At 40.5% G+C, this 27,073-nt stretch overlaps 1 protein-coding gene and 1 long non-coding RNA gene across 6 annotated transcripts in view; one reads left to right on the plus strand and one right to left on the minus strand.

Moving 5' to 3' along the window:
* The window catches only part of LOC131128643 (ADP-ribosylation factor-like protein 15), an 89,304-nt gene that overhangs the window by 10,707 nt on the left and 51,524 nt on the right, over window positions 1-27,073 (plus strand). For 4 of the 5 annotated variants that reach the window (XM_058071698.1, XM_058071695.1, XM_058071696.1 and 1 more), the window contains exon 2: window positions 26,060-26,204. In XM_058071698.1, coding sequence (XP_057927681.1) covers window positions 26,060-26,204 — 145 coding nt within the window. Of the gene's footprint in view, window positions 1-18,614; window positions 19,358-26,059; window positions 26,205-27,073 lie in introns of those variants that run through there. The other variant, XM_058071697.1, reaches the window with a different exon arrangement.
* LOC131128644 (uncharacterized) lies at window positions 6,942-19,253 on the minus strand. The gene is made up of 3 exons (XR_009129678.1): window positions 19,232-19,253; window positions 19,106-19,163; window positions 6,942-8,258 (listed from the first exon to the last, which is right to left on the minus strand). It is a non-coding gene; the product is annotated as an uncharacterized LOC131128644 (long non-coding RNA).

Here is a 27,073-nt window from a genome sequence, read left to right on the forward strand (position 1 = left end):
AGGATGGAACTGCTTGTTGCCACCAGGAAACAACAAACACTCCTAATTATCGCCTTTCATCAAATAACTGTTGATTCTCTACAGTGGCCGTCTACATGATTACACATCTGCACTGTTTTTTTACTATGAACTAATCAGCAGTGTTAATGCTGGCTGGGCAGTTTGTTCCTTACTGTTATTACGATGTTGGTTTTGTTGCTGCTGTGTTATGGAAAATACTTATTAATAAACAACCATGTGGTCAAAGGAAGCCTTGACACTTTCTCAAGCACACCAAATCAAGACTTTCCAGGAACCAAATTCTAACACATGCAGCCACAAACTCACAGCAAAGCCAAGAATGTTACATATTGTCTTATCTGATATTGTGTTGTGATAATTATGATATAACACTTGGTCACAACTAAGTGCAGTGCACTGCTTATTTAGCCCTGGAATGAACTCCCATATTATTATTTTAAGGTTCCTAGAATATATCTAGTCAATAAATATGGATTTATTGACTGAAACAGCTGGAAAGACGACAGCAAGCCATGTTTGCTAACAATACAGGTCAAGGAAGCTTACCGGAAACCAGGTGCAAACAAGAACAGCCATAAACGCGTATTGACAACAATAATAACACTAATTCACATTCACTAATATTGTGTTGTGAGGAGTATATGTTTTACTGGCCACTGCTATCATCTTGCTCTTTACACACTGCACAGAGCTGAAGATGATAGACAACAATTGTGGTTTAGTAAGTTCAGTGGCATGAAAACCCATATAATTATGACGAGATTCATAGTGACGCTGCAAAAAATGAACCTTTAGCTTTATTGTTGCATGCTACAAAAGATAGTCTGATGGGCGTTAGCCCTGAATTAGCTGCCATGAGCACTAGGCTGCCTATCATGGAGACAAATGGAGATTCACTTACTGCTACCTTGGCATGATTTTCCACAGTCAATCATTTTGTGGGTTTTCGACTTTATTTCCATCTGTGGGGCTGTGACATTTGTCCTACAAAGTTCATGGACGCATCTGACGAGGCGAATGGTGTCTTTTGGAAATGTGAACAAGCTCATGCTGTGTCCTCGAGTGTTCCAGCGAAAACATTCAACAAAACTAGCGGGCAAAAGGAAAAAGTATATAACCGACAACATAAATTCAAGGAGAAGTGGAGCATAATATCTTTTTGTGCCTTTCAGGATAGAGGAGATGTCTGAGTGAACTGAGAGAGGCCCTGTGTTGTGTAGGAAAGGGAGAGTGTTGGGGATTGGGAGGAGTGGCCATCCGTTTTGTATACATGTGTACATTTCTAACAATACATATGCTGATTAGGCTTCATGGAAGATGATATGTAGAGGCACCTTGGAGTGTGAAGGGCCCATATTTTAATGAGTGAAGTGATTTTAAAATGTGATGAATCCTGTTACATTGTTTTCTGTTTGATTTGGCTCAGCAGGTGTCACATGTGTGTCAAGGATCCTCTTAATATTTTAAACACAAAAATCAACATCCACCAGACTCCCTTGACCGTTAGAGGTTAAAGGGTTCCTATTAGGCATGTTGTGGTCACTTCATTATGTCATTAATGGGCTGGAAAATGACCCTCCCTCCAGACTCAGGCTACATCTTTTAGACCAACAGTCTCAAGCCCGGTTCGTGCTTAATTGGGAAAACAAACCCAGTGGAGTGTGCACACTGGAATGGCCTAATTAAAGTTAAAAAGCACACTGGAGGTTGCACTACGCAGTACCTCGGATTGAAGATGGAAGATATGCTGCTGCCAACGTTTACTTTATGAATGTGTGGATTTGAAATGAACTGATGTGTTAAGTACAGCAAAATTATACCTAAATTAATGCCTGAGCCACTCACACTGTACACAGGAAATATGAAGGGCATGTAAAATACAATAATAAAAAGATAAAATGGAAGAATGAACTGAAACGGTTATTAAAAAAAATAGAGAATAGCTGACTATTTGACAATTTACAGGAGTCTGATTCAACTATCAATGTGATAATTCATTTTTAAAAATCTCAGTGGTAGTGTAGTAGCAAGGTTTGAGATGCTCAATTAAGTGTTTAAAGCTTCCTTGGTCTTTCCTGTTGTAGCTGAGGACGTACTTTCCCGTGTGATACCGCTTCATATGCACGATTAGGTTGGCCGTGTTGAACTTCCCCAGTTATGTGCCACCACGGGAAACTTTTGCATGACAAGTTTTGCATTCTGTGATACAGGTAGTTGATTCTAGACTCGCAACAAATAACGTGTTGCTGGCCATCAGTATTTTCCATTAATGTCTGGAGAGTGCAAAACTTGTCATACACAAGTATCCAGCGGTGGCACAGAAGCGGGGAAGTTTAATACCGCACATTTTTATACATTTCCCACCAACTTTGATCAAAATGGGGGGTACCAAGTTATTTATGTGCTCTATGTGATCTATATCTATATGTGATCTGTGATCTTTTGTCAGTTCTCATAGTTTTTGATGTCTTTATACTTCATAGCTCTGTATTGTCTCCTCCATTCAGCATATAGTAGACTCATTCATAAACATACATACATTAACGAATGATGGCGTTGTTGACCAGTCATCTATTTCATGCAGAGCCAGGCTTTTGAGTTTTTATTTGTGGTTGTTGTTTGGTTTGTGGTAGCCTGCATCTTGTTTTTTACTGGCCCGCAGCACATTGAACAAACAAAATGATAGAAAAGAGAAAAATCTCAAATACTGAGCAAAAAAGGCAAAATGTAAAGAGAAAAAGGTGAAATAGCTTGTAATCTTTCTAGTTTCTCCTTTGCAAGACAGTTTTTTTCCTTGTTTGTTCTTGAAACAGGCACTCTTAAGGAATCAAATTTAAATCCCAACAGCCACCCTCCTTGAATCAGTGTTTACTGTGAGGCAAGTTGCACTGTCTTCAGGAAGTGCTATTTTTAGCGTCCTTATCTTGCTATGCTCAGGTAGTGGGTGTAATCCCTCATCTTACTAAGACTTTACCTCATGGTAGAATAACATGAACTTTGAACTCTCAGCATCTCCTACGACATCCTGAACAAGCATACAGTACAATGTTCACAATGGATAATTTATGCTATATTTCACAAGATGGTTTTAAAACAACCAGGAGTGATAAATGTCGAAGAAGTATTGTTTTTTTTAATGGATGTTGTGTGTCATAGGAAGTTTTTATTCAATGTAAACTCAGCTGTACTCTCACAGTGTGGGACCACCTTATTTCCAACTTGCTTCCGTTCTTTTTCTAAAGCAGGATGGGAGCAGCCTTGGGCCATGAATGTCCCACACTTGAAAATAGCCACAGGACCTGGTGGGATGTTGATTGAAAGATACACACACGCATACACACACACACACACACACACACACACACACATGTTGAATGCCAAGCATTATCAGTTTATTTTGTTTTGTCCAATTTTTTTGGAAGGACCTAGGCATGCTTGTTTGAGTAAACGCAAAGGACTTCCTTTTTGACATGTGTCGATTAGCCTTTTGTGAACTTTGTATACCAGGAACCAGGAGGATTAGTAGATTGTTTTAGACGCATGTCTCTTCAACTTGCATTATATGCATTGTTGCCAAGCAGAACAAAAATCCCTATGGAACATCCACTTAAACTTGTGTAGCCATGGGCTGGTATGAGATTCTGAAGGTATGATACTGTAACCTTGGGCAATAATATCACGGTTTCACCACATTGTAATTGCAGATTGTGCTATTTTGAAATATCTTTATTGAAAAAGGAAAAAAGTCAAGTCAAAACAGTCATTTCAAAACCATATAATACAACACAATGAAAGTGGAACATATGTACAAAAGCCTGATTTATTTCTAAATATATAGTAAATAAATAAAATGTTGTGTACTGTGGCAAATTCTGTAACTCAAGTCACAAAAAATAGAAGGAAGTAAACACATGTAACAGTTACTGATTGTAAAAGTGCCAGATGGAGGGCTAGGATTTAATAAGCTTTGCTTCTTCCTACTCCTTTTGGACATGTGGAACTGGGAACTGATTATGTGATGCACTCAATTGTAATCTGATGCATGTTCAAATGAAATAATACCATTACCAAAAATACAATATTTTCTTAATGAAAAAGCAAACACAAATAGTGAAATGCAATGAAGTGGCTCAAGAAGGGTCACAACATAAATAATCACAATGTTATGTTATTATTTCATAGTGGAAGCTCTAACTTTTCCATAAATGTCCGTTTCCGGATGATGTGCTTGTTGGCAACTAAAACGTTGTTGCCTATCCTTGATTCCTGTCTCATTCTGAATCACATCAGGCTGACAATAATGCGGCCATACCGCCGCTGGTCAATGCTATTGAGGCAGCTAACAACTTTTGGCAACACATTGAAGACCAGGATTTTTTTTTTTTTACTTAAACTGTGTTCTTGCTAATGATACAGATTACCTTAAATGATTGAAGTTTCACAGCATTGATATTTTCATTTCAGAATTGATTTTAGAGCCTAAAATCTGGCATTGGAGGTATGGCGAGAGCAACATTTCAGCTTTTCTTTTGAGGTAGCTGCATTTGGATCAAGATGCACAATCTAGAAGTTAGCATCCACCCATTTTTCATGGGAGAAAAAGTATTGCAACATGTTGAAGGTGTGTTTTGTTACCCAGGTGTGTCTTATTACATTGCTGATTAAAGAGAGGTCAGAGAGGCCAACATGAGGGGAGTCGGAGCACACCCGCTTATTATTTAGTTTTTTGTCATTGTTGGTCCTCCATGTGGAAAAACAGTAAATTGAAGCACTTGGCTTTTGTAAGTTCTGAATGTCATTTTATGAAAGTATCAAAGAGTATTTTTAAAGTGAATTTTCCCTTAACTATTATGCACAGAGATTGGAACTTCCCTTCAAAACAATGCATGTAAAGATTACTCTGAATAAATGGCTTAATAATAAAAAGAAAGGGAAACAGATGTTAGTGTTTAGGGGTTGTTACCCATGTTTCACACTGATTTATGGTTCAGGAAACCTGTAGGGCAGCCTTTAGACCACAAAGGGTACATTCAGGATAATGTCTTAAAGGGGACCTATTATGCTTTTTCCACTTTTCTGACCCATAAATGTAGTTAGAATGTTGTATTCCTGTGTTAAACAATGCCAAGGTTTCAGATAATGAGGTCTGCATATTTGGAAGTGAGTCCTGAAACAAGTTTGGGATGGATCAAAACGCTCAGTTTGAAAAGGCGTGGTAAAACCCTTCCTTTGTGACATCAGAGGGGCGGACTTCCTTATATAGAAACCTCTGCCCTCCCCAAACTATTAATCATATAAGGAAGTCTGCCCCTCTGTGATATCACAAAGGTGAAGTATTACCACGCCTTTTGAAGCTGAGCGTCTTGAGCCATCCCAAACTTCTTTCAGGGTTCACTTCCAAATTATCTTTGGCATCCGTTAACACGAGACTACAACACTCTAACTACATTTAGAGGTTCCGAAAGTGGAAAAAACATAATAGGTCACCTTTAAAGCGGACACTTTAAAAAGATAAATCGGCGTTTATCAACTACTATAAAATTGGTGCCACCAACTGGAAGTGTTTCTAAGCACTTGGCATTGTGACTAACCACAGCAGAGTGGAGGCGGGCCGTGGGTGGAATACATTAAAACAGACCGTCCAAAGAAATACAGCTGAATAGGTACAGATTCTGGAAGAACTAGAACACTTTCTTTGCTGGTTATCGTGTGTAGCTGCTTTATATGAGTCCACAACTCAATACAAAGGGGCGAAAAATGAGCACAATAGGTAATCTTTAAACTCTACTTGATTAAATCTTGAAATACCTCATTTGTCTCACACAGTAAATTGGATTTCTTTTTTCTTATTTTGGAATAACCCTCTGCACATCCTTGCCCTCGTGTGGCCTGTCAACGAGAGACCTTATATCTGTAATTTGGGAGATTTAAGGATTATTGTTCATCTCTGGCCGACAAAAAAAAATGTGAGATTAAATTTTAGCCCCTTTCAGAGATTCTAATCCAATACATTCACACTAAAATGGAAATGAACGACAGTATGCACATGGCAACCCTTAATCTGCACGTGGAAATTCTGACCTAGCCCCTAAGACTAAATCACATTTAATAAAATCAAATATAACATTTGGAATTACTGCTATTACACATTAATAGATATACATGGCATGGGCACTGCAGTTGGTGTGCTGCATTGTAGAAATCTCTAAGGGACTCCAACTTGTTAGACTGGAACAATCATGCTCCAATTACTATTCCTGACAGCTCTATATTAAACAAAGAAATACCCACCGTTTGGAATCCTCCTTCCTAAAACTTAAACAATCAAAGGAATGAGTATGTGTTGCCATTTGCAGAAACAATGCAATGTCAGTGCAATACAATAACAAAGAGAAGTCTAAAGAAGCATTTAGTATTCAATGCATGACAGTCGCCTTTTTATTCCAATGCCTGCTCGGGTTGACTCACATGAAATGTATCAGATATACAGGCTGTCCACTCAGTCTCTTTGCAATTTAACCATGTATCACAAAAGCAACTAGTGATCTATGTTCATCAACTTTATTCTACGTGTGATGATAAAAGTTTGTAATTTGGGTTTCTCAGGTACCCCTTCTGTTAAGTAAGATTAATAATTCCCAGGCCACCTCACCTCGTTCACCAAATAATCCCTTCCCTCGACTTCTTTCTGTGGGGTTATGTCAAAGATTGCATTAAGGATGGATAGATATATGGATACTTCTTTTTTTGTTTCTTTATGTAAAAGAGAATTTCACACGGGTTATCAAAACCCTGAAGCAAAACATCACTGGTGCTTTAGCCCTCATTAATGAGGCAGTGCTTAATTGAATATTTCAAAAAACTGGTGCAATAAACAAAACAGTCAATATTTATTTTCACTTTGAAATGATTTCCACAGATCCCAGGATTAATTTGCTTTTGTAAGGAATGTGTTAAATTGTAAAGAGATTTTATGGACATCCTTTAATATCATATACAAATAGTCAAATAATTGAACTATCTACTGGTTTAGTCTAGGCCACATTTGACTGACTCAGGTTGACTCCGTAGTACATTTGTAGAAAGCAATGGCGCCCTCTGTTGTTTTTGATCGTACACTGCTGCAGTTTCAATATGGTTGGTTATTTAAACTGCTGCATCTTACCTGTTTTCTATAGCCGGAAGTAAAGCCCTCTGGCTACATGCTGCTTTATCTTCATTGTAGGATTTTTTTTTACAGCCTGTGGTTTGCAGGAATTAAGAGTTATCACAATATATGCCTTTTAAATGGAGGAAGGAAACTTCATCGTTTACATCAGGGGTGTCAAAACTCAAAGCCTACTTTATGTTGTGGGCTAATCTGGACTTTCTCAAACATTACACATATAGAAGAAATGAAAATGATGACGCAAAAGACAATGCAGCCAGGGTCAAGGCAACATATTAAAAAGGTTTCACCAATGGGCACATTTTCCAAATAATCATCAAATAATAATAATAACACACACATTTCTATAGCGGAGTTCAGGACGTGAAGCCAAGCCATCAAACAATGGACTTTTTTTACATAACTACTTGCTACAAGTGAACAGATAACTTTTGTTAATAACTCAGCAGTAGAGTTATGATGGAATTAGCATTTCTGTGTGTTGCTTAAGACGGCTGTTCACCACTTACTGTACTTTGCCACAAATCTGAAGGGGAGCTTAATGTCAGCTGACATTTACAAAGTGACGTTTATGACGTGTGTGACACATGTGATCGACCTAATGGGCATGCTTGGCATATATCAAGATCAAGTTCTAGTGGATGTAGGCTGGGGCACTGTACAGGGGGGAAAAGTTTGGACAATTCCAAGGGCCCATGACTGATGCGTTTTGGTTGTGTCAATCTGGTTGTGATGTATTTTTAATATAGCGATTGTATTTGGTAGCATCAGTTAAATATCCACATTGACCAAAATAAACTTCCATATTGACTATAGCTATAGATGCATGAAATGGTTTGGTCCACTACTGCCTTCACCATGCTTCGTAGTCAAGGTAGACCCAAGGTGATTTTTCATGGGACCCAGAATTCCTAGCAGCACCCCTGGATGTAGGTGGTGATATTGTCTGTCACTGAACAGCAATAAGAAACGTGGGGCCAATTTTATCTTCTGTCCTCTGGGTGGAGCCATGTAGTCGCTGATCACGTCTCAGCTTAACTGCAAGAGGGCCTTCTCTTCTCTGGATATGCTGTATCAACACAGATATAGATAACTGCACAGATGCATGCTGTATTTGAGCATGGGCTTTTGCATTGGAACAGCATAAACAACCCTATCAATCATCTTGTATATGGTTGAATTAATTTCTTCACTGTTTCTTGCAGATTCATGCATTGGTTGGTTTGGTTTAGCAACCTTAACAAGCTTGGTCCGATTGTAGATAGAGGTATGGGAAGTACGATGAAAAGTTGCGGTATTTTTGTGATAATATGTGGCCAATACCACATCAAAGAAGTGCACATTTTCAGTGAAATGTCACGATCTGGTTTATTGTGTGCAGCCTTTTGCACCTCTTTTGCAAGATTCTGTGAACAGCGGCCAAAACACGTTGAAACATTTAAAAACCTGCTGCATTGATAAACACGCTCTTTAAGGATCTGCTTGCACATTTTCAGATAATAGGCCACTATAATATGTCCCCTCCAAACATTTGCTTTCTGACTTAGAAAAGGCATTTAGTATGTGCGCTGTTGCTGAACATTGAGCTAAATGTCCTTTTACTTTACTCAGTACTTGCTGAGAAGCATCTGTCTGATATTTGAGACATAGTAAGGAAACCAAAACACCAAAAGCCAGCAGTGAGATTATTTAGGAGTGTAACCATGAGTGTCAATCACCTTTGCTTTACGCTTTTGTTGTTTTTCATTCAAGTTGAGACAGTTTTGACTATACTCACTCACTGAATTGATGCTGTGACGGGTCTTGTCATCTCATTTATATAGGCTTTGGCACTGTCATCCTACCTATTAACCTACATATCAAATGATTAACTTATTTTTACACTTGTATGGCTAAGGCAGTTAAGAGATGTTACTTTTGTAAGTCAAAGTTACAGCTATACAGTAAAAGGTGCTTTCTGCCTTCTGTCTGCTACGACATTGCAAGCTACACCCCACGTAAACTGTGCATGCACATTATTAGTTGTTTATTGTCAGCTGTGATGGCAATATAGGAAAGTTTAGCTGATAAAGTTTCATTGAATGTAACGCCCATCATAACCACACAATGACTCCAAAGTGTCCTTCACTTATATGAGACTGCTGTTGTTCATGTGCACTTGCATATACGAGACAACAAATGAACGGCAATCATTTTATTCTGGCGGAACTACATTTTGACTAAGTTTGACGACAAATATAGACATTTAACCTGGAACAGATTATTTGTATTTCATTTATTTCCTATGGGGAAAATAGTTTCTAAATCACTGCAAATCAGAGGTTGATTATTGCATTCATATAATACAATAACTTTGAAACAATAACTTTTGTCTGGTCCTACATCTGGTTGTTTTTACGAGAGGGATTCAGGTATACAGTATGTCAATCATTATCAGTCTATCCTGGGATGCCGTGTCTCGTAACTCAGTGCTGCGAAAAATCTCAGCAACATCTCAAATCATGGCACAGATGGTCTTGGTCTTTTCTTTTCTGTCGTTTGACTAAGTAAATGTTTCCCCCGTGACATACCGTGTCTGCGTCTGTGCAATGCTCTCAGACACACATGTGTCCATCAGTCTTGGCTCTGGCTCTTTGCGTGCACATGTGCCTTTTTCTGGTGTCCAACTGCTCTTCCGGTAAGAATGGGATTTTGTTGTTACTGTGGAGTCCTCTAGTTCTTTCTTTATCACTGCAAGCTGTTATGTTGTTCATCAATTGAACAGTGGTGGAATATGCTTGTATATACTGTGTGTTCACTTAGATGCTTACACATAGTTTTTCAATTATACTTTGTAATGCTGTTGAATGTTATAACCACATGGCAAGTATTTTGGGACCTCCAGTAGGTGGCATCATAATGCAGAGCAAACATTAATTGACGTAAAGTGACTATAGAAACAACAGAAGCCAAACTCAGATTGTGTTGGTCCTTCTGTTTTGTGTAAAAAGACAAGGATTTAGCTGTCCCTACATCTATCTATATACAAGGAACATTCAAGAGCCAAGCAGGACCATGATTTTAGTCAAAGACTGTGGGGTTTTGCTGTTCTACTTCAGTCTGCTGCTGTCACGCATATTTTTCTGGTACAGTCTGTGACTGCTCTCTCTGAGCGTTCTTGTCTCCCACGTGTACTCTGACTTCTAGGATTGTTGTTGAAATGATTACCGTAAATTGATGGAAGTCTGTGTTTGTCTACAGAAGCTCAACTTTGGTATTTTTTCATTTATGTATGTACCAATAGTGGTTAATAATGATTAAAGAATAATGTCACAATTTATAGACAAAATATTGTCCTTCCTGTAGAGCCGGCCATGATGCTGTCGCCAATTACGTGCTTTGTTGCATTTCATTTTGTCTGCAATTAGATAAAAAGACAGCGAGTTATCATTTTATTATTGTTTGGATGATGCATTTGGTTAAATTCTTTTTTTTTTTTTTTTTTAGAAATTGGAGAAATGAATCATAAAGTTCATTAAAAGTCCAAATAATTAAAATATTTACTTAGTTCAGACATTTCAATCCAAAAAGAGCCCTGGTTAGCCACACCCTTCCCTCTCGCTTCCCATCATGGCAGACTTTCTATACTACATGGCGTACACTGTCTTACATGCATTTGTGGCTTATCCATGTAGAATCTGTGGTGTGCAGTCAATAGGGGTGCAATGATACACACAATTCATGCGTCAGTATGGTTCGATACGTTTGTGTTACGATTCAATATTTTTTTTCATACAAAAAATAAATGACCTGCCCTTCTTTAATTTAAATTTGATTGAAATTGCCAACATTTTTCTATACCATACACATCTTGTGTCTGGTGTGTGGTCCTTGTTTTTGTCTCTTTCCAGGCGTAAACGTGTTGGGATGTTTGTTATAGTTCCACCAACAAAGTTCAGCATGTGGCACTTGCGACATACCGTTGTTTTTTGTCCACGCAATTGTTGACATCACATCCAAAGTGGTCCCAAACACCAGATCTGAAGGGTGGTGGAGGATCAACATCAGGAAAGTCGTTAGCCGTGTTGCAATGTGCTAGCCTGCATGTAGCTTCCCTCTGCATCATGGTATGAATATGCTTGACAATGCAACCTAAGCCAGAGTACTTGAACGCAGATACACTGAGCTTTCAGCACAGAGCGCCGTCCAAAGTTGGAAAAATAAATATGTAACTGTATTATTCAACACTGGGTGTACGGTTTGGTACTTCCATGGACTTTTTGAATGTAAAAAAATGTACATAACTACTCAGGCTGTGACTTTTGTTTTAAAAGTCAACAAAGTTATGATATATTTTGTTGTGCGGTTGTACTTGGGTTTTCCGGTGACATACAGAGTGACTCAAAACACCAGCACCCTTAAAAGCTGAAAATCAGACTTGTTTTGTGACAGATTACAAATGAACTGGAATAGATCCGAACCTAAACACACCCATATCACAGTTCACAGGTTCTAAGCTTGTTCTTTATCACTCAACATTATGATGACCATATCACACAAATAGAGCTGTTCTCATGTGATGTGGACATCTGGTAGGTGTCAGTCTGGTTCTCATTTTCTATTATATAAGTGCACTTAGGCTGTTCCTTAGAACAGAGGGCTTTATTTGCAAGTTTGGGAAAATAAAGTCAACAACAGAGTGATTGCAAATGTGTTGTGTAAAATGTTTTAGCTTGCCGCCTTTTAAACTTTCCCTCTCCGCCCCCCGCAACGACCGCTATACTTCTCTTCAATTAGTCAGAGGTGAACGGGTTTAGATGGAGGGCTGAGGGGGAGCTGTTTAAATTAGCCCCCATAACAGTTGCCTACACAATGGAGAGGAGCCCCTCTTTACCAACAATGTACCTGATCCAAACTGCAAAAAAGAACTAGGAGCTAGGTTACATTAGATTTAGGGTTCTGAGACTGATGGTCCCAAGTGAGGGGCCCATGGCATGCCATCATTAATTACCGATGGCTTCCCAGCCTGAGAAAGTCATAGGGCCGCTGACATCGCATGTTGCATAGTGCCTGTCATTACTATCATGAAAACAATGCTTGAAATTGGCTGTCATGCATTTTTTGCCTAATTTTGACGCACTTTTTTGTTTTAGAGGTGGCGCCAATGCCCCCCTACATCCCAGGTCTTGATGAGGAGAACTTGGTGGGTTTTCAAAAGCCTCACCCAGCAAGGATCTTCCGGAGGTTCTTTGATGGCAAGAAAAGCCACTGGAGACCTCAGGGGCCTCGTTGGCCTCCATTTATGTATGGGCCTCATAACGCATTTAGGATTCTTCAGTGAGGAGCCAAAAATAATGTATGACAGACATATGTGGGATATGGCGGGTGCGCATCTCTGGGGTGGTACATTTTGTGCATGTGAAGTAGCGATGAAGGCCATGCACTCACAAAACTGCATACTGGGTCTCCTAATTTGCATAATTAACTGTTGACACTAACTGTGCTTAATGAAGGCCTATTGAAGCCATTGACCATTCTACACAGCCAGCCCCTGGGAATGAAACACAGGCTCCTCCGGCTAAGGTTAAAACAATGTGTCTGCTTAGCTTCTGACAAACGCACCAAAGCACCAAACAATCATGCTACATCTAAAGGGCTTTAGCACTCAACGACCTCCCGTTTCCCACATGCTGCCAGAGGTTTTGACTTTCTTGTCTCAGCCCCAATTATGATCATCGTGTACAATTGGCAATTTTCTGCGACCATGAACCTGATTCTTTAGTTGCAAACAATTGGATTGCATTTCTTGACTATGTTCCATTTTTGTATGAGATGCTCCTGCGGTCTGAACATTATCTGACCAATGTGTCTTCGAATAGTGTGCTCTTCTGTGCGAGATTTGGGAAACAGTAAACAAAGATGTAGGTAAAAGTTGTTCTTGTCAACCATAAATTATTTACAAATCTGTGTGAAGCTTGGCGATCATGTGATCAGTGATCGGAATATGTTTAGTGTTAGCATATTTATTCAATCAAACATGGTGGAAATGTCAGTGACAACAGCCAACCAGCTTCGCTTCTGTCTGCAAGTTGCAGGAGAAATACAAAGAATAACCAAACATGTAGCCAAACGCGGATGTCCCCAAAGTGATGTGGAGCAAATCAAGCCAATATACAACATATGACAGCAGTCGGTTTAAAAAAGTTGAATCATATGACAAAGCACCACCTAAGAGATCATACATAAAGCACGAAACTGCAAGCAGAGTGTGCTCAGCCTGGCGCTGCAACGTCTTGATATATTCACAAAGTATTTGAATACAATTTTGAACATAGTTCTAGTTTTTAGCACAAATGCTTTAAAAATGGCACATTAAAAACATTTTAGAAAATTGTGATAAATGAGATCGAATTGTAAGAAAAAATATATTGTGATTGTTTTTTTTCACCATATCGCCTAGCCCCAGTGAAGCAACTCACACCAATTTTGACACCGACTCCCCATCCTCCTCGGAACATTGCCTCACAGACTACCCAGTCTTGCCCTTTTCATCCTTAATCTCCTATGCAAAATAATTTGGTTAAGAAAACGTTTATTCCAGTTGCACAAAATCCTTGAAATTGCTATGACTGAGACTACATTTTGGGATTTACTTCAGTAAACACACAGTTTCACGTTTAGTGTGCCTGCTTGGTAGCCAAAAAAAAAATCTCCTGTTGGATTTATACTGCATAGTATTGTTGTTGTTGGTGAACAGACATCTAATATGAGCCAACCGTGGGACTGCCTGTTCAAGTCACAACAACATTGTTCACTGGAAGTGCTTGTTTTGAGAGGGGACAAGACTTAATGATGGATCTCTTAAGATATGGTTTATACCGCCTCACTAAGAGGCTGTTTTTTTTCCATATTAGCTCTGTTTATAGATGGCTAATTGCTTACAGTGCAGACAAATCAGTATCAGCTTTTGTTATTGCTAATAAGATGTAAACAAAGATACTGTTTTAATTCAAAGGCTTTTGTACAGGGTGTGGTGATTTATACATACTACACATTTGGAACAAGCTGACCTTTCCAAAAATGCATAGTCTATTCTTAATGGCCATGAATTTTCCTCTTAGGTCCATCATACTTCAGCTGCCATAAACATGCTCATCGGTGGCAAAAGCTTAAATGTGTTACTTCTAACACATTCTTCGGAAAAGGAGGAATTAAATAGATTGAAAAGGTTTTGCCAGCTTGTGAGTCGTACTCGTCAGCCTCATTTGAAGCTATATAAAAACTGATTTATTGTTCAGTTGGTCCCCATCAGATCTTTTTTTGTATCAGAGGGGGCCTAGAAATACTTGATGGGGAGGGCTCTTTCATATTTAATGACAACATCCTTTAGCTTGGAACTTTCCCACACTTATCTCTATGAGAGCGGGGGCCCTAAGATTTGTTTTTATCCAAAAATTAAGTTTGTCATCTCAAGTTGCCATATGAAAATGTGCTATAACTGATGTAAATGGGACAAGTAGCCACCCCGTACACCCCTTTAATGTCTATGAGATGGGGCTCCCCCACCCCCCTTGGTTCCTGCACACTGGTTTCTGGGCCTTCAAAAGGGGGCCCCTCCAGCTTTGATCCTCTATATGGAGTATGGAAAAACATCTTTTTGCCCTACAGTTTGCCCAGGAAAACAAAGTTTTTGCCGCCGTATGCTAATTCAGCCAAGCTAATCACCCTTCCCAATTACAAGATTTATATACCATAATGGCGCCCTGTGGCACCCCTTCATTCCGTGGGCCCCATATCTACCCTCCGGATGTCCCACGGTGCAAAGGTGTCGTCTGTCTTTGAATGCAGCTGCCATGCCACCACCTCAGCCCCTTGCTTTCTCATACAAAAAAAGAAGGCAGCATGAAAACAGTCCTTGGGTGGGCCCCTTAATGCTCCCCCCTCTGTCATTCTCCACCTAATGTACTTTTCCAGAAACACACAGTGGCTACAAGGTAGGCTCCAGACAGATAAATGCGTCGGGCGGGGTGGGAAGCGGTGGCCTCTCAGTCCCCTTACTCTTATTGACCAGCTACGGAACACATCTGTATATCACATGCTGTATATCGCCATCTCAAGATTACGTTTTTGTCAACCAAAAAATATACCAACACCACTGCTGGCCGACATATGTTATTAATAGTGGTTTAAAAGAAAAAAAATCTGCATTTTTTGCAATTACGGGGTTAAACAACATGAACATTTTTGTACATTTCAGTCTTGAGTAAGATGGTGATCAATCGCGGCTGCCCATGTCTGTAGCACGTCCACACATACAGTACAAAAGCAGTCTCACAAAGCCGATCAACAATTTAAGGTTGTTACTATAGGCTATGAATTCAATGATAGGTAAGTTTAATATCTAAACGTCACACACACTTGCTATATAGGGCGTAGCATACTTACTCAAAGCGGAATATAATGCTTGCAGTACGTTTGTAAGCAAATACACTCTCTGCAGCCACTCTCCATGAAATACAGCAGTCTGCCAATCTGCCAATTCAAGGTTGATGGAAGAACAGGTTCCTTCATTATATTATATTCATGCTTGGTACCCATGTTCTCATCCCTAATGTTACTGAATGAACTGTGTTGATTTTGTGTCATTTGTACAGTGTCCAAACCAATATACAGTATGGACACTTAAAGCCCACTCAGACCTTGCAATTACAGATGCTGAACCCATCTGTCATCTAATGGCTACGGAACACGAGGGCACCATCTAAAAACCATACATTATACTGTGTGGAATTGATGATGGGGTTGATTACTCATGTCTTAAAGAAATTGTGTCAAATTGAGTGCACTACTTGGCAGCAAACTGCAGATGCACTGTTGATTCACTCCCAACTAGTTTGTCTATTATGGAAAGGTCAACTATGGGAAGCTAATATCCCTTATGACAATGTCTTGTATTTGCCTGTTCAACAGTGGTATCGAATTCAGAACATTCAGTATTAGGAGTATTGTATTATATTACATAATATTTAAAAATGAGCAGCTTTACCAAACCAAACCAAAGCAATGCATGTCAATGTGTGCAATGTAGTTTAGTGTTTTGTTTAGTGTCATTTTGTTTGGGTCTGACCCAAGTCTGACCCATGTCCTATCCGGGTAAATTTTTCTCATGAGAACTAATGCAAATCCAATTAATTTGATCTGGACACCCAAAAATTTTATAGTTATCAATGAATGGGGGACAATGACTGGTTCCGGTCCATGGTAACACAGTCCTAACAGGGCTGTTTTGTGATTAAAAATATGTTCCGAACACACAGTGTGTTAATAACCTGACATGTACATTCTATGATAACCAGGAAATGTGCGTGAACAGAGGCAAAATGTTTGTGTAAATTAATACATTTTCAATTTTTCAATGGAAAAATATGGTAACCAGGGTGTACACTAATGAAGGGTCCACTCAATGAGAAAATAAAAAAGAAAAAGAAGCCTAGATTTCAGCATTGTGTTATAGGCGACAGCATAAATAATTTGCCATTTTTCTGTTGTGCTTAGTATTAGTTTTAGAATAACCAATAAAATTAGAAAATTTAGAAAACAAAATATAAAATTAGCTGTGGGACACGCAGAACCCTGAGTTACACATCGGACACCCCTGGTTAAGTGCAAGAGTATTCAAATTCTTCTTCTTCCTTACATGCTGCTGTACATGTGAGGCAATTTCTGGCATAGTTATTTAAGATAGAGTTAAGGTCTTCAGTGTATGGACATGTGTACAGGTTAGCTGTTGTTTTTAATGTTTGCCCACAGTGACACAGGGATAGACTCTCACTGAATTAAACAAAGAAATTCACATTATTGTCCAGGCAATATACATAAGCATACATAAGCCGTTTTCCATGGCTGCTGGAATGGTGCAGTTTGTACATTCGTGTGTGTGTGTGTGTGTGTGTCGCTGTGTGTATGTGAACCATAACAGCAGACCCTTACTGCCACATCCAGATGGTGCTGGAAACAAACAGGGCCACGCTGTAGGACCCCTCAATGGGACCGTCTAGACTGGTCCTTTAACAGACAGATACAGCCTCCCATCAAATTAGTGTTTGTCAGATTTATGGTAATGGCCCGCAACAGTCTTCCTGTCAGTGACATCAAGATTTACAGCACCCTCCACCCCCTTGCCACACACACAACATATACTATACACCATCCTCAGCACTCTTCACACTTTTTTTTTGCACCGCACCCCGCCCAGAAATGCACTGTAGCCACTTCATCCCTTTGCTTCTCAACAACTTTCATAGCTGTCTTTGCAATGGGAAGATAATGTACAAGTTGGGTGTGTGTGTACGCATCATGGAGGTTAGTGAGACGGCTGAGAGATCCCCGGTCTCACAATATTAAGTGGGACAAAAAAGAACTCAGGGTGGCAAAAGCACACAAAACCCCTTTTTGCTTCCGTAACAATAGCTTGTGTCAAGGTTTCCGGTTAATCCTCTGTGATGACGCTTGAGTGTTTTTTAGGGTGAAGGGTTGGGCTGGTGTTGTGCCGCATGGGGTGTTTGCTTGGGGTAAAAGTTCTACAGCAAGAAGAGGCACATTATTGATGGGAGATGTATGTGGATTAGCACCCGCCTCTTTCTCATGTTGCTGTTTTTCGCTTGTAAACCGATATGCGGGCCGGACTTCTCTCGATCCCAGTGTGAAAGGCCTCCTGACAGACCTCTCGTCCATTCTCAGCCCAAATGTTTTTCCAAGACTACCTCGCTCCCTTTGATCTGCAACCCCCCCCCCCCAACCCCAAGCCATGCAAGGGTCGCAAGCCACCATGTCAGAGCAGAAGGATAGCGAAAAGAGAACAGTCAGTTGTCGAAACCTGGTGCACAGTCCTTTAGCATTAAGACAAATGTTGCACCTGTTCCTAAACGCTATTCCCGACAGCCGCTTTTTTTCATGTATTTGTTTAGTCGGTAAAAATGAAGGCAGTGTCACTTGGCTTATAGGTAGGGTGCCAACTGCAACATCCTGTCCTTGTTTCATGTCCTTCCATATCCTAATATCTCTGATGATCTATGGCGTGCCAAACCAGTGAAAGTTTAACAATGTAGTATGTGCAAGATTTTTCTGTGACAAAGCCAGGGGGCGCTCTAACTTCACTGTAGATCTTTTTGTGGTGTGTGAGTGTGTGTGTGTTCCAGCTTGTCTCCTTGTCCAGACACCTTAGCGTCAGGGCAATAGTGTTCAAGCTCAGCAATGAAGGCCAGACAGACAGAAGTGGGGTGAATGAATTGGGCAGCAGGGGTGATAGAGAAAGAGAGAGAGAGGGTGAGAAAGATGCTGGAGAGAGCGAGGATGTGGCTTCACTGTAAGGGGATGATGTGCTTGCTGCAAAACAGTGACAAGAAAATCAGCTTTGGGGGGGGGGGGGACAGACACACAGGCATAATAGTTTGTGGGTTGTTTTGTCGACTCTATAAGACACGGTCTACTTCCCCAGACGGGATATTGAGCTGCTGCAGACAGGGCCGTCTTATTATTGCTCTATGTCTGTCATTACAATCCACTTCGTCTCTGAGCTATCACGTTTGCAGCCATTGAAGTAAACAGTGGACATATTCGGCATTCACCGAATCCTTCCACATGACTGGAGTGCCTCATAACCCCCAAAGGTTCTGATCTACTCATGTTGTGCGTGGGTGTGTGTGCGTGTGTGTGTGTAAGCCCTTGTAGGCGCGTGTGTGTCTGTTTGTACGGTGATCTATTTCTGATGTGTGTGTGTGGTAGTGACTGGCACCTGTTTTAGTGTCCTTAGTTAGCCATCGTTTTCAAAGCGTAGAGAACATTAAATTCACCTCCATGGCTACGAGTCGAGTGTGTTGCAATACCTGCAGCCAAATCCAGGTTTTAGTCTGTTACCTTGAATTCCTATTTACTCACCTGTCGTCACCAGCGTTGTTCTAGTAGCATCATCACGAATTGGTCAACGGTGTAAGCCCTGTCCACACAGGAACACTCATGAGAGTTTATTTTATTTTAGTCAGTTTGAAAAAAAATTGCATCTACCCTGTGCCGTAGTAAATTGTCCCATCCAGATGAGAATGAATCACTGCGTGAAAATGATGCAATACAAAGCAGGCAGATGAAACCACATGACACACCAACATGACATGGAAGAAGAAAGCGCATACAGTAAGTACACCGTTCTCTGCTTTCCAAAGCTCATCTAGACTTATGACAAGTGGAATTAGTTTTGCCAGTCATTATGGCGTATAAGACAATTTATTATCAGGAGAATGTGGACTGGGGTGAGTAATGTCCATCAAAATGTTCAGATATTATGTTGGCGAATTGTTAAAGCTCACTTCTGGTCATGTGACATCATTGTTTTTGTGCAGGCTGTTTTCTACCGGAAGCCGTGTTTCAGGGGACCCAGAACCCTGCATAAGAGGCTGAACCAATTAAATACTGAGCTTGAAAACATTTCTGTGTGGATAGCCCCTTCGAGTGGTTGGAAGACTTAGCTCTTCTAGTGTGGTTTGTTTGGTCACATGTGGATGCCAATCATCCCAACCCTGGTGCGCACCAAACAAGCAAGTGAACTCTGTTGTGGTTTCCATTCACTTGAGGTAAAATGTGAACATGACTCAGACCAGCGCAAAAATTACAGAAAAAAGCTTGCATTAATTACAAATGTATAAGATAACATGGTGGTGTTACTATTCAAGCAAAATATGTAGTAATCCTAAATTTGATAAAAAATTACTTAAGATTTGTCAGATCAACATGCAATTGCTGCATATGACCTCTATCAAAACATGATACGGGTGTCTACTTCCTGGTATGGCACTCTAAAGCATCATTAGGGCCCTATCGAATTTGTACGGCTGCTTTTTATTTAAACTTTAAAAGCCACAACTTTTATAGCATTTTTGATTGGGCACCAGAGCCTGCAGCATCTTTGTACAAAATGGTAAATCTGAGTATTAAAAGAACTCATTCATTCATTCATTTTCTACCGCTTTTTCCTCATGAGGGTCGCGGGGGTGCTGGAGCCTATCCCAGCTGTCTTCGGGCAAGAGGCGGTGTTCACCCTGGACTGGACGCCAGCCAATCACAGGGCACATATAGACAAACAACCATTCACACTCACATTCATACCTATGGACAATTTGGAGTCGCCAATTAACCTAGCATGTTTTTGGAATGTGGGAGAAAACCCACGCATGCACGGGGAGAACATGCAAACTCCACACAGAGATGGCCGAAGGTGGAATTGAACCCTGGTTTCTTGTATTAAAAGAACTAAAGAGGGAATTTATCATTTGAGGGTACAATGAGGTACTTCATAATGAATGTGGCCTCTACCTCATTGTCGTAGTCTGGAAAAAAATCTAAAATAATGGATATAAAATAATGGTTGACGGTGCAAAGCTAATTAGCGTTAGTGTTAGCTCGCTACTGTGCTACAGTGCTTTGCCTCCACAACTAATTCAGATGAACATCAGCCTCCCTTTTGTCATTAAACTGTAAAGTAAATGGAGGTGTGTGATTTTGTGTAGCGGGAACCTGGGCTTTAACATCGTCTGACGTGGTTGGCGCGGCAACAACTGAGCATGGGAGTCCACTGTGTAGCTTTTTATGTGTCTCAAATGTCTCTCTCACCGCTTAATGAGAATGGCATGCAGCGCGCTCCGCGCACCCTCTTCCCTCACTGTACTCAAGCACCCACCGTGCCCCCCCCCCCCACCATCCAGCTTCAAAGCGGCAAATAACAACAACAGAAGGGGAGAGAAGATGAATGAGGATGAATGAATGTGCCCCCTCCTTCTCCACCTTCCCTTCCCCCTTGGTCCCCACTACTCTCCCTTCTATCGCTGACTGCCCGCCCCCTCCTATTGCCTTTGCTTTCGTTGGCTTTGCAGGCCTATGTTATGACTGTGTACATGCTAATCTGTTAGCGCCACTCCTCCGTCAGGACAGACGCCCGCCCATATTAAGGACTGTCATTTTCAAAGGTCAGGAGTGAGCCCTGCACACAAGTGCTGTCCCGACATGCCGTCTGTAAATATAAAAACCGGCTTGCTTATCAGTCCGTGTCTTATGTTCGCCTGTTTGTGGTGACCATGATTGACCATGATTTTTTTTCCCCATTGCTTTGACCTCACTGTGTCAGAAAGTGTCAAACCACTCAATTCAGTGTTTTAATTTTTTTATGACGAGCATTTGGGGAAAATCCAGGAACTAAATGTGACACTGTCCTATGATAGTGTGTTACAAGACATCACTAGACTCTTCAGCCAATTAGCAGGGACCAAGCGCAAACAGTCTGCCTTTAGACAATATTTCCATGCCAAAAGCATTTTAATCAAGGATATACTTGCTCAACATGTTTTACCACAGATGTCTGTTTTGAGAAATAAGCCTCATACTTAAGGTGACACCGATCAGAGTCACTACCTTGCTGTTACAACACTTATTAGAATCATTTATAGGCTACAATCTCCTACATGTCCTTTGGTGATCCTGATGTTCAGGGGTTATATCACAATTGGAGTACCAAGCCGTAGAGACTTGGACACTTGGTTGGGTGTCTCAATTTGGACTATGCTCTCATTCATGTCTGAGCCCCTTGTTATGTCCTTCAGTGTCCCAACGGTAGCCATGGAGCACCAGCGTGAAACATGAACCGGTCTGCTGTGATGCTAGCAGCTTCCCTCTAACCTACATTTATTATCTCTAAAAATACAAAGGGGGTTTCCAAAAGGAGCCCAGCTCCTGTAAATGTCCGACCACAGGCAGGTGTATTTACAAAACGGTGTGTGATGACTCATTGGTAGAATAGTTTTCCCCACATATTTATAAAACTCTGAATTGATAATGGCTCAATCCAACGCCCTGAGCATTTTCCATCACTCTCTGGCCCAAACGTGCATGGATCTGTCCCCGGTCATCTGAGGTCAGGCTCTGCGTAGGTTTGTCTGCCTCCTAGTGTAGTCGGTTCAGCAGCAAAAATATAGACTATGCAACGATTCAATTTTGATATAGTTTTGAACCTGACCTAACCTTGACACCACCATGCTTCATCAGCAGTGGAGTGTCTTCACTTTGAGTTCTGGTCCACTGCCAGAGGGGGCCCAGTTATGTCACACATTAAACGTCTTGACATCTTTTTTTAACTTAGCCTCACGCACAGGGTCTTCTCTATTCTTTCTCTTTTATGTCTCTGAAGGCTTTGTCAAACTTGACTGATGTTTTTATTTCACGAAATTTAGTCATTTACATAAAGCCTAGCTAATCACCGTGCACAGCAACAATGAGGTAATGTCTGACCGCCCTTTCAGCAAAACACAATTCAGATATGGCCAGCGCTATAAGCGACAGACAGTCAATAAAATGTATCTAATGGAGAGTGTTTTGGCAGGAGCACACAACCAGTTTTTAATCCACATGTTCTCATAATTGTTTAACAGCTTTGATGTGCCAGAAGGCTTTTATACATGATGGCACAAAACTAAGTTAGAGTTGGGGTTTTATGATTGTTTTAATGGAAAGGGTCAGTTGGTGCTAGTTTTTTAATAGTCTGTCTATGAAATAATCACGTTTAACTTCAATATCTATTTCTGACTATTCATGGGGTCTCTTTGACTGAACCCTTTGGTGATGTGTGGAAGTCATCACCACTGTCACGCTTGAAGTCTCTGTGACATTCTGGTCTTTCAAATCTTTGGTAGTCTGTCTGATGGCAGGGGTATCTCTTGTGGTAAGTCAGGAAAGGCCTTTAGATGTACAGTGGAACCATGTATTAGCGTACGGCCCGGTTAGTGTGTTTTTTGGTTAACGTTGAAAATTGACGCCACAACTTTGCCTTCATACTCTGGTTGGCACTTGGAACTTTCTTTGGCTCCATTACAGTATTGAGATGAGAAACACTCTTGAATTCAAACTCCTCATGTCAAAACAGAATGGTGGTGGTGGTGGGTGATCTTGTTGCCACACTGTGTTTTTAGGGACAATCACATCAAGAATCACTTCAATGAAGGTAAACGTCATCCTAAATCTTCATCTGTTCCTTTCATTTATCATTTATAATTATTTATTATGCAATTTGAATTGTTTTCTGCATGTCAAACTGCATTTACAAACTCTAAAAACATGTTTTTGGCTTTCTGAAACTGAAATTGTTTCTTATGTGAAACATTTATTTGGTTAACATTCATTTTGGTTAGAGTCAAACCTTCTGCAATTAATTAATGTTGCTAACCAAGGTTTCACTGTATTTATTTTTCTCCTGTGGTCTTTTGACTGAGCTCCTCCCGTCAATCTTGATGCTGTCAAAGGGGGGGCCAGGGGGAGCTTCCATTTCTCTCTCTCGCAGTGAACCTTGTGCATGAGGACTCCGGGGTCAAGCACTGAATGCTTCTTTAATATCTCTTGTGAAATGTGCACTGTAATAATCAATAATCAATAATCACCCAAATCAACTTTGTTCCTGCTTTCACCCCTGCTGACGATTAATGCTTTAGTCTGTCAACTGACAGCCGAGGGTAGATTTCCCCCTACAGAAATCTTTACATGTAACCTCAAGGGAAAGTAGTTAAGGAGGTGGTGAGGGGGGTCCAGGAGAATCCAAGCGGAAGAGAATAGCGCAAACTCATCAAACCAACTTTTTACATGTGTTTCCCCATCTTGACACGTATGTGTTTCTGATCTCCCCATTTCTCTGGAAGAGGAGAATGTTTCCTGTTTGAGCAGACCGGTGGGTTCACCGAGGAGTCGGGGGGGTCAGGTTGCTCAGTCAACGTCTGGTTCTGTTGAAGCAGATTCCCCACATCCCCATCAAACGGCATCTCTGTTTTGGCACAGCACTTAAAACTGACCCTGCTGCTCACCAACGTCTGGGGGTGCATGAAAGGAAGCTTTACTGTGGGATGATCTTTGATTTAGATGTTGGATCTCATCATATCAGAAACTGTTGGAGGATAATGTAGGTTCAAAGTTGTCCCATGACAAAAAGTCACTGTGGTAATTAAGATGTTTGTCTTACTAAAGTTCCCCTGTTTTGCTAAATTGACTTTTAATGCTATTAAGCGATGCACCTAGACCCTGTTTATCCATCATCTCAGTCACTTGTTTTTTCCACTTTTGAAAGAAGAGGCACTCAAACGTCTGGTTTAAAAGTTGTTTTTATGATCGCATAAACAAAAAAAACCTTCCTTCCACATAGATAGGTACTGCGTATAACAGCCTTGCCCTGCATGCACATCTTAAAATTAATCTGTCAGTCAGCTTCATACGTGGGAGCTGTAAATTTGACCTTTTGAATTTTTCCTCAGCAAATAGGCTAACCTAGAGTGCACTGTGTAAGGGTTCTCACCTTGCTAATATGTCTTCCTGTCCTGCTCAGTAATGTTATGTTGTTGTATGTGATATTTAGCATCTGCTATGTTGGACAAATGCAGAGTTAACAGTGTAATATGTAAAAAGTGGATAAAATTGAAACAAACCCAGTTCATGAGCACTAAAGTGACAAAACTGTGTTCCCAGTAGGGCTTAAGGTTAGATTTTAAGCAACACTGTTTAAATTCAGTATTGCGGGACCTCTACGACCTATTTAAAATGTTTGAAAAATAGCATAATATGGGACCTTGAAGCCTCATCCTCATGTCTTGCTCGCTTGTTTTCTTTGAACAGGATAGCAGTGTCTTGAACAGGATAGCAGTGTCTTGAACAGGGTCCTCCTTTGACAAGAACCTTATTAAGAAGAAGCTTGTTTTGATCTTCCTCCACCTGGAAATGTGATATAGTGCATGCTAAGAGTCATTGTGTGTGCCTCTGGGCTCTACATCAGCCAGACTGGTTCCTCCTGACTTGCTCATAAAAAAGTATATATATTGCTCTTTCGTTGTGGATACTGATCTCTCCACACAAGTTAAAAAAAATCTCATTCACGGTTCACACTGCATTTGCCCCTTAATGTCTCACAGCAGGCCTTCAGTCCCAGGCCATGATTCATTGAGTGTCAGGTCTGCCTCTGGCTGACATCAGGGCCCAATCAGACAGGGTATCCACACGCACACACTCACTGAAGACCCAAATAGTCTGCACCAGCGGTTCCATGCCTCCATTCAGCACTGCCACTCTTGCACGCAATTAAATGATGACATTAAAGGGCTCATGACACAAAAAACGTTATATATATATATATTAAATATTTGCATGGAAACATTTACTGATATTGTGTTGTTATGCACACAATTGTTTTTTTTTTTTCAGTAAGTACATTTTTGTCAGCAAGTGACCAGTGAGCAGCGATCGTTGCCTATCTAGCCCTGGCATGAAACCCATGAAACTAAGATTTGTAAAATAGGTCTAGTAAAAACAAAAAAAAAAAGAAAAGAAAGGGTTTACTTGTGAAACTGGCAGATTGACAACAAGAGGTTAGAAAAATGAGTGACTGCAAGCCATTTTCAGCTAGCAATTCACGTCAAGAACACTTTCAGGCAACCACCGCCAACAACCACGAACAATGACACAATAATAACATTCACTGATATAGTGTTGGGATTAGTATATGTTTTACTGGCAGCGATAGCCGCTGACAAGTTTTTGTTTAGCAAGCAATTTGGCATTATTTGGATCGCCACTTGTCATTAAGGTATGATAGCCTAAGTATGTAGATTTGTGTTATCCTTTTGGTACTCTGGATGAACGAGGTTTTCTGCTCCTTCACATAAAGACAGCTGAGAGGCCCACTAGAGTCACCCTGTGGAGTTTGAAGGACTTTACTCCATAACTTGTGACTTTAAATGCCAAAACCTAATCGTTCTTCCAGTCTCACACAGGAATTTGATCCCTTCTCCAGCTGATTCGTTGTTGTTTGTTTTATTTCAGTGTTTCCGGGCACTGTGCTGTAAAGGACCGCCACCGCCAAGACCGGAGTACGATGTGGTTTGCATCGGCCTGACTGGTGCTGGAAAGACCAGCCTGCTCTCGCGCCTCTGTAGTGAGGGCAGCGACGGAATTGTTCCCACCACTGGTAAAAGATAAAACCTTACCTTTCAGTAATCACACCCCGTTATGTTAATTTTAGCCACATACTACAGCTCTCCAGGAGAGTCACAGTAACATGTCTTCATACATCTGTCCAGTTGTAACCCACAATACACAGATCCACCCCCCCCCTTTGCAGTCTAGTGGGAGGCTGGTGTTAAGTATGTCCAGAAGATGAGGCTTTAGGGTTAGTGCGTGATTCCTCTGCTACTCAACACTCTACTTTCCACACACGTAATGCAATCCCTCAAGGACACTGACATACCTCTTCCCTGCTCTTGACTTTGTCTGCAATCAGTGTTGAGCTGTTGCAGAAATCTCATTTCAGATTTGGTCCAAGTCAGAGCCATTGTGAATACTTGGCAAAATCTGTCTGCACCCGTAGTAGATTTAAAAAGGTTTGTTTACTCAGCAGAAAATTATTTTAGTAAGGTTCTCTTAAATAACATTTAGCTGTCAACCCTCTGCCAAAATCTACTGAGAAGAAGAATCATGACTGATTCTCCTCCAATTTCTCACAGATGTCAGCCTTCATTGTTTTTCACTTAAAACCTACGTAACCATCTCGTAAATTTTGGTCTTAAAAATGATGATTGTGTCATTTGCACATTATCCTAATGCTATAGTTAATCTATTTTATTTTCTGTATTGCTTTTTTGATAGATATAACCACACATTGTTTTTTGTTTTTTTTGTATTTCCAACCAGGACCACACAAAATGTAATTTGTGTCATAGAAATGTTTTCAATCTGTGTTCTCCCCTCAGTAAATACTTGAAATAATGAGGGAAGAAAATGCAATTGTGAATTATTTGTGAACTATCAATACTATCAATCATTGTTCCTTGTCATTAC

Source organism: Doryrhamphus excisus, chromosome 4 (assembly GCF_030265055.1).
Source record: "Doryrhamphus excisus isolate RoL2022-K1 chromosome 4, RoL_Dexc_1.0, whole genome shotgun sequence".
In the NCBI taxonomy this organism is placed as follows: domain Eukaryota; kingdom Metazoa; phylum Chordata; class Actinopteri; order Syngnathiformes; family Syngnathidae; genus Doryrhamphus; species Doryrhamphus excisus.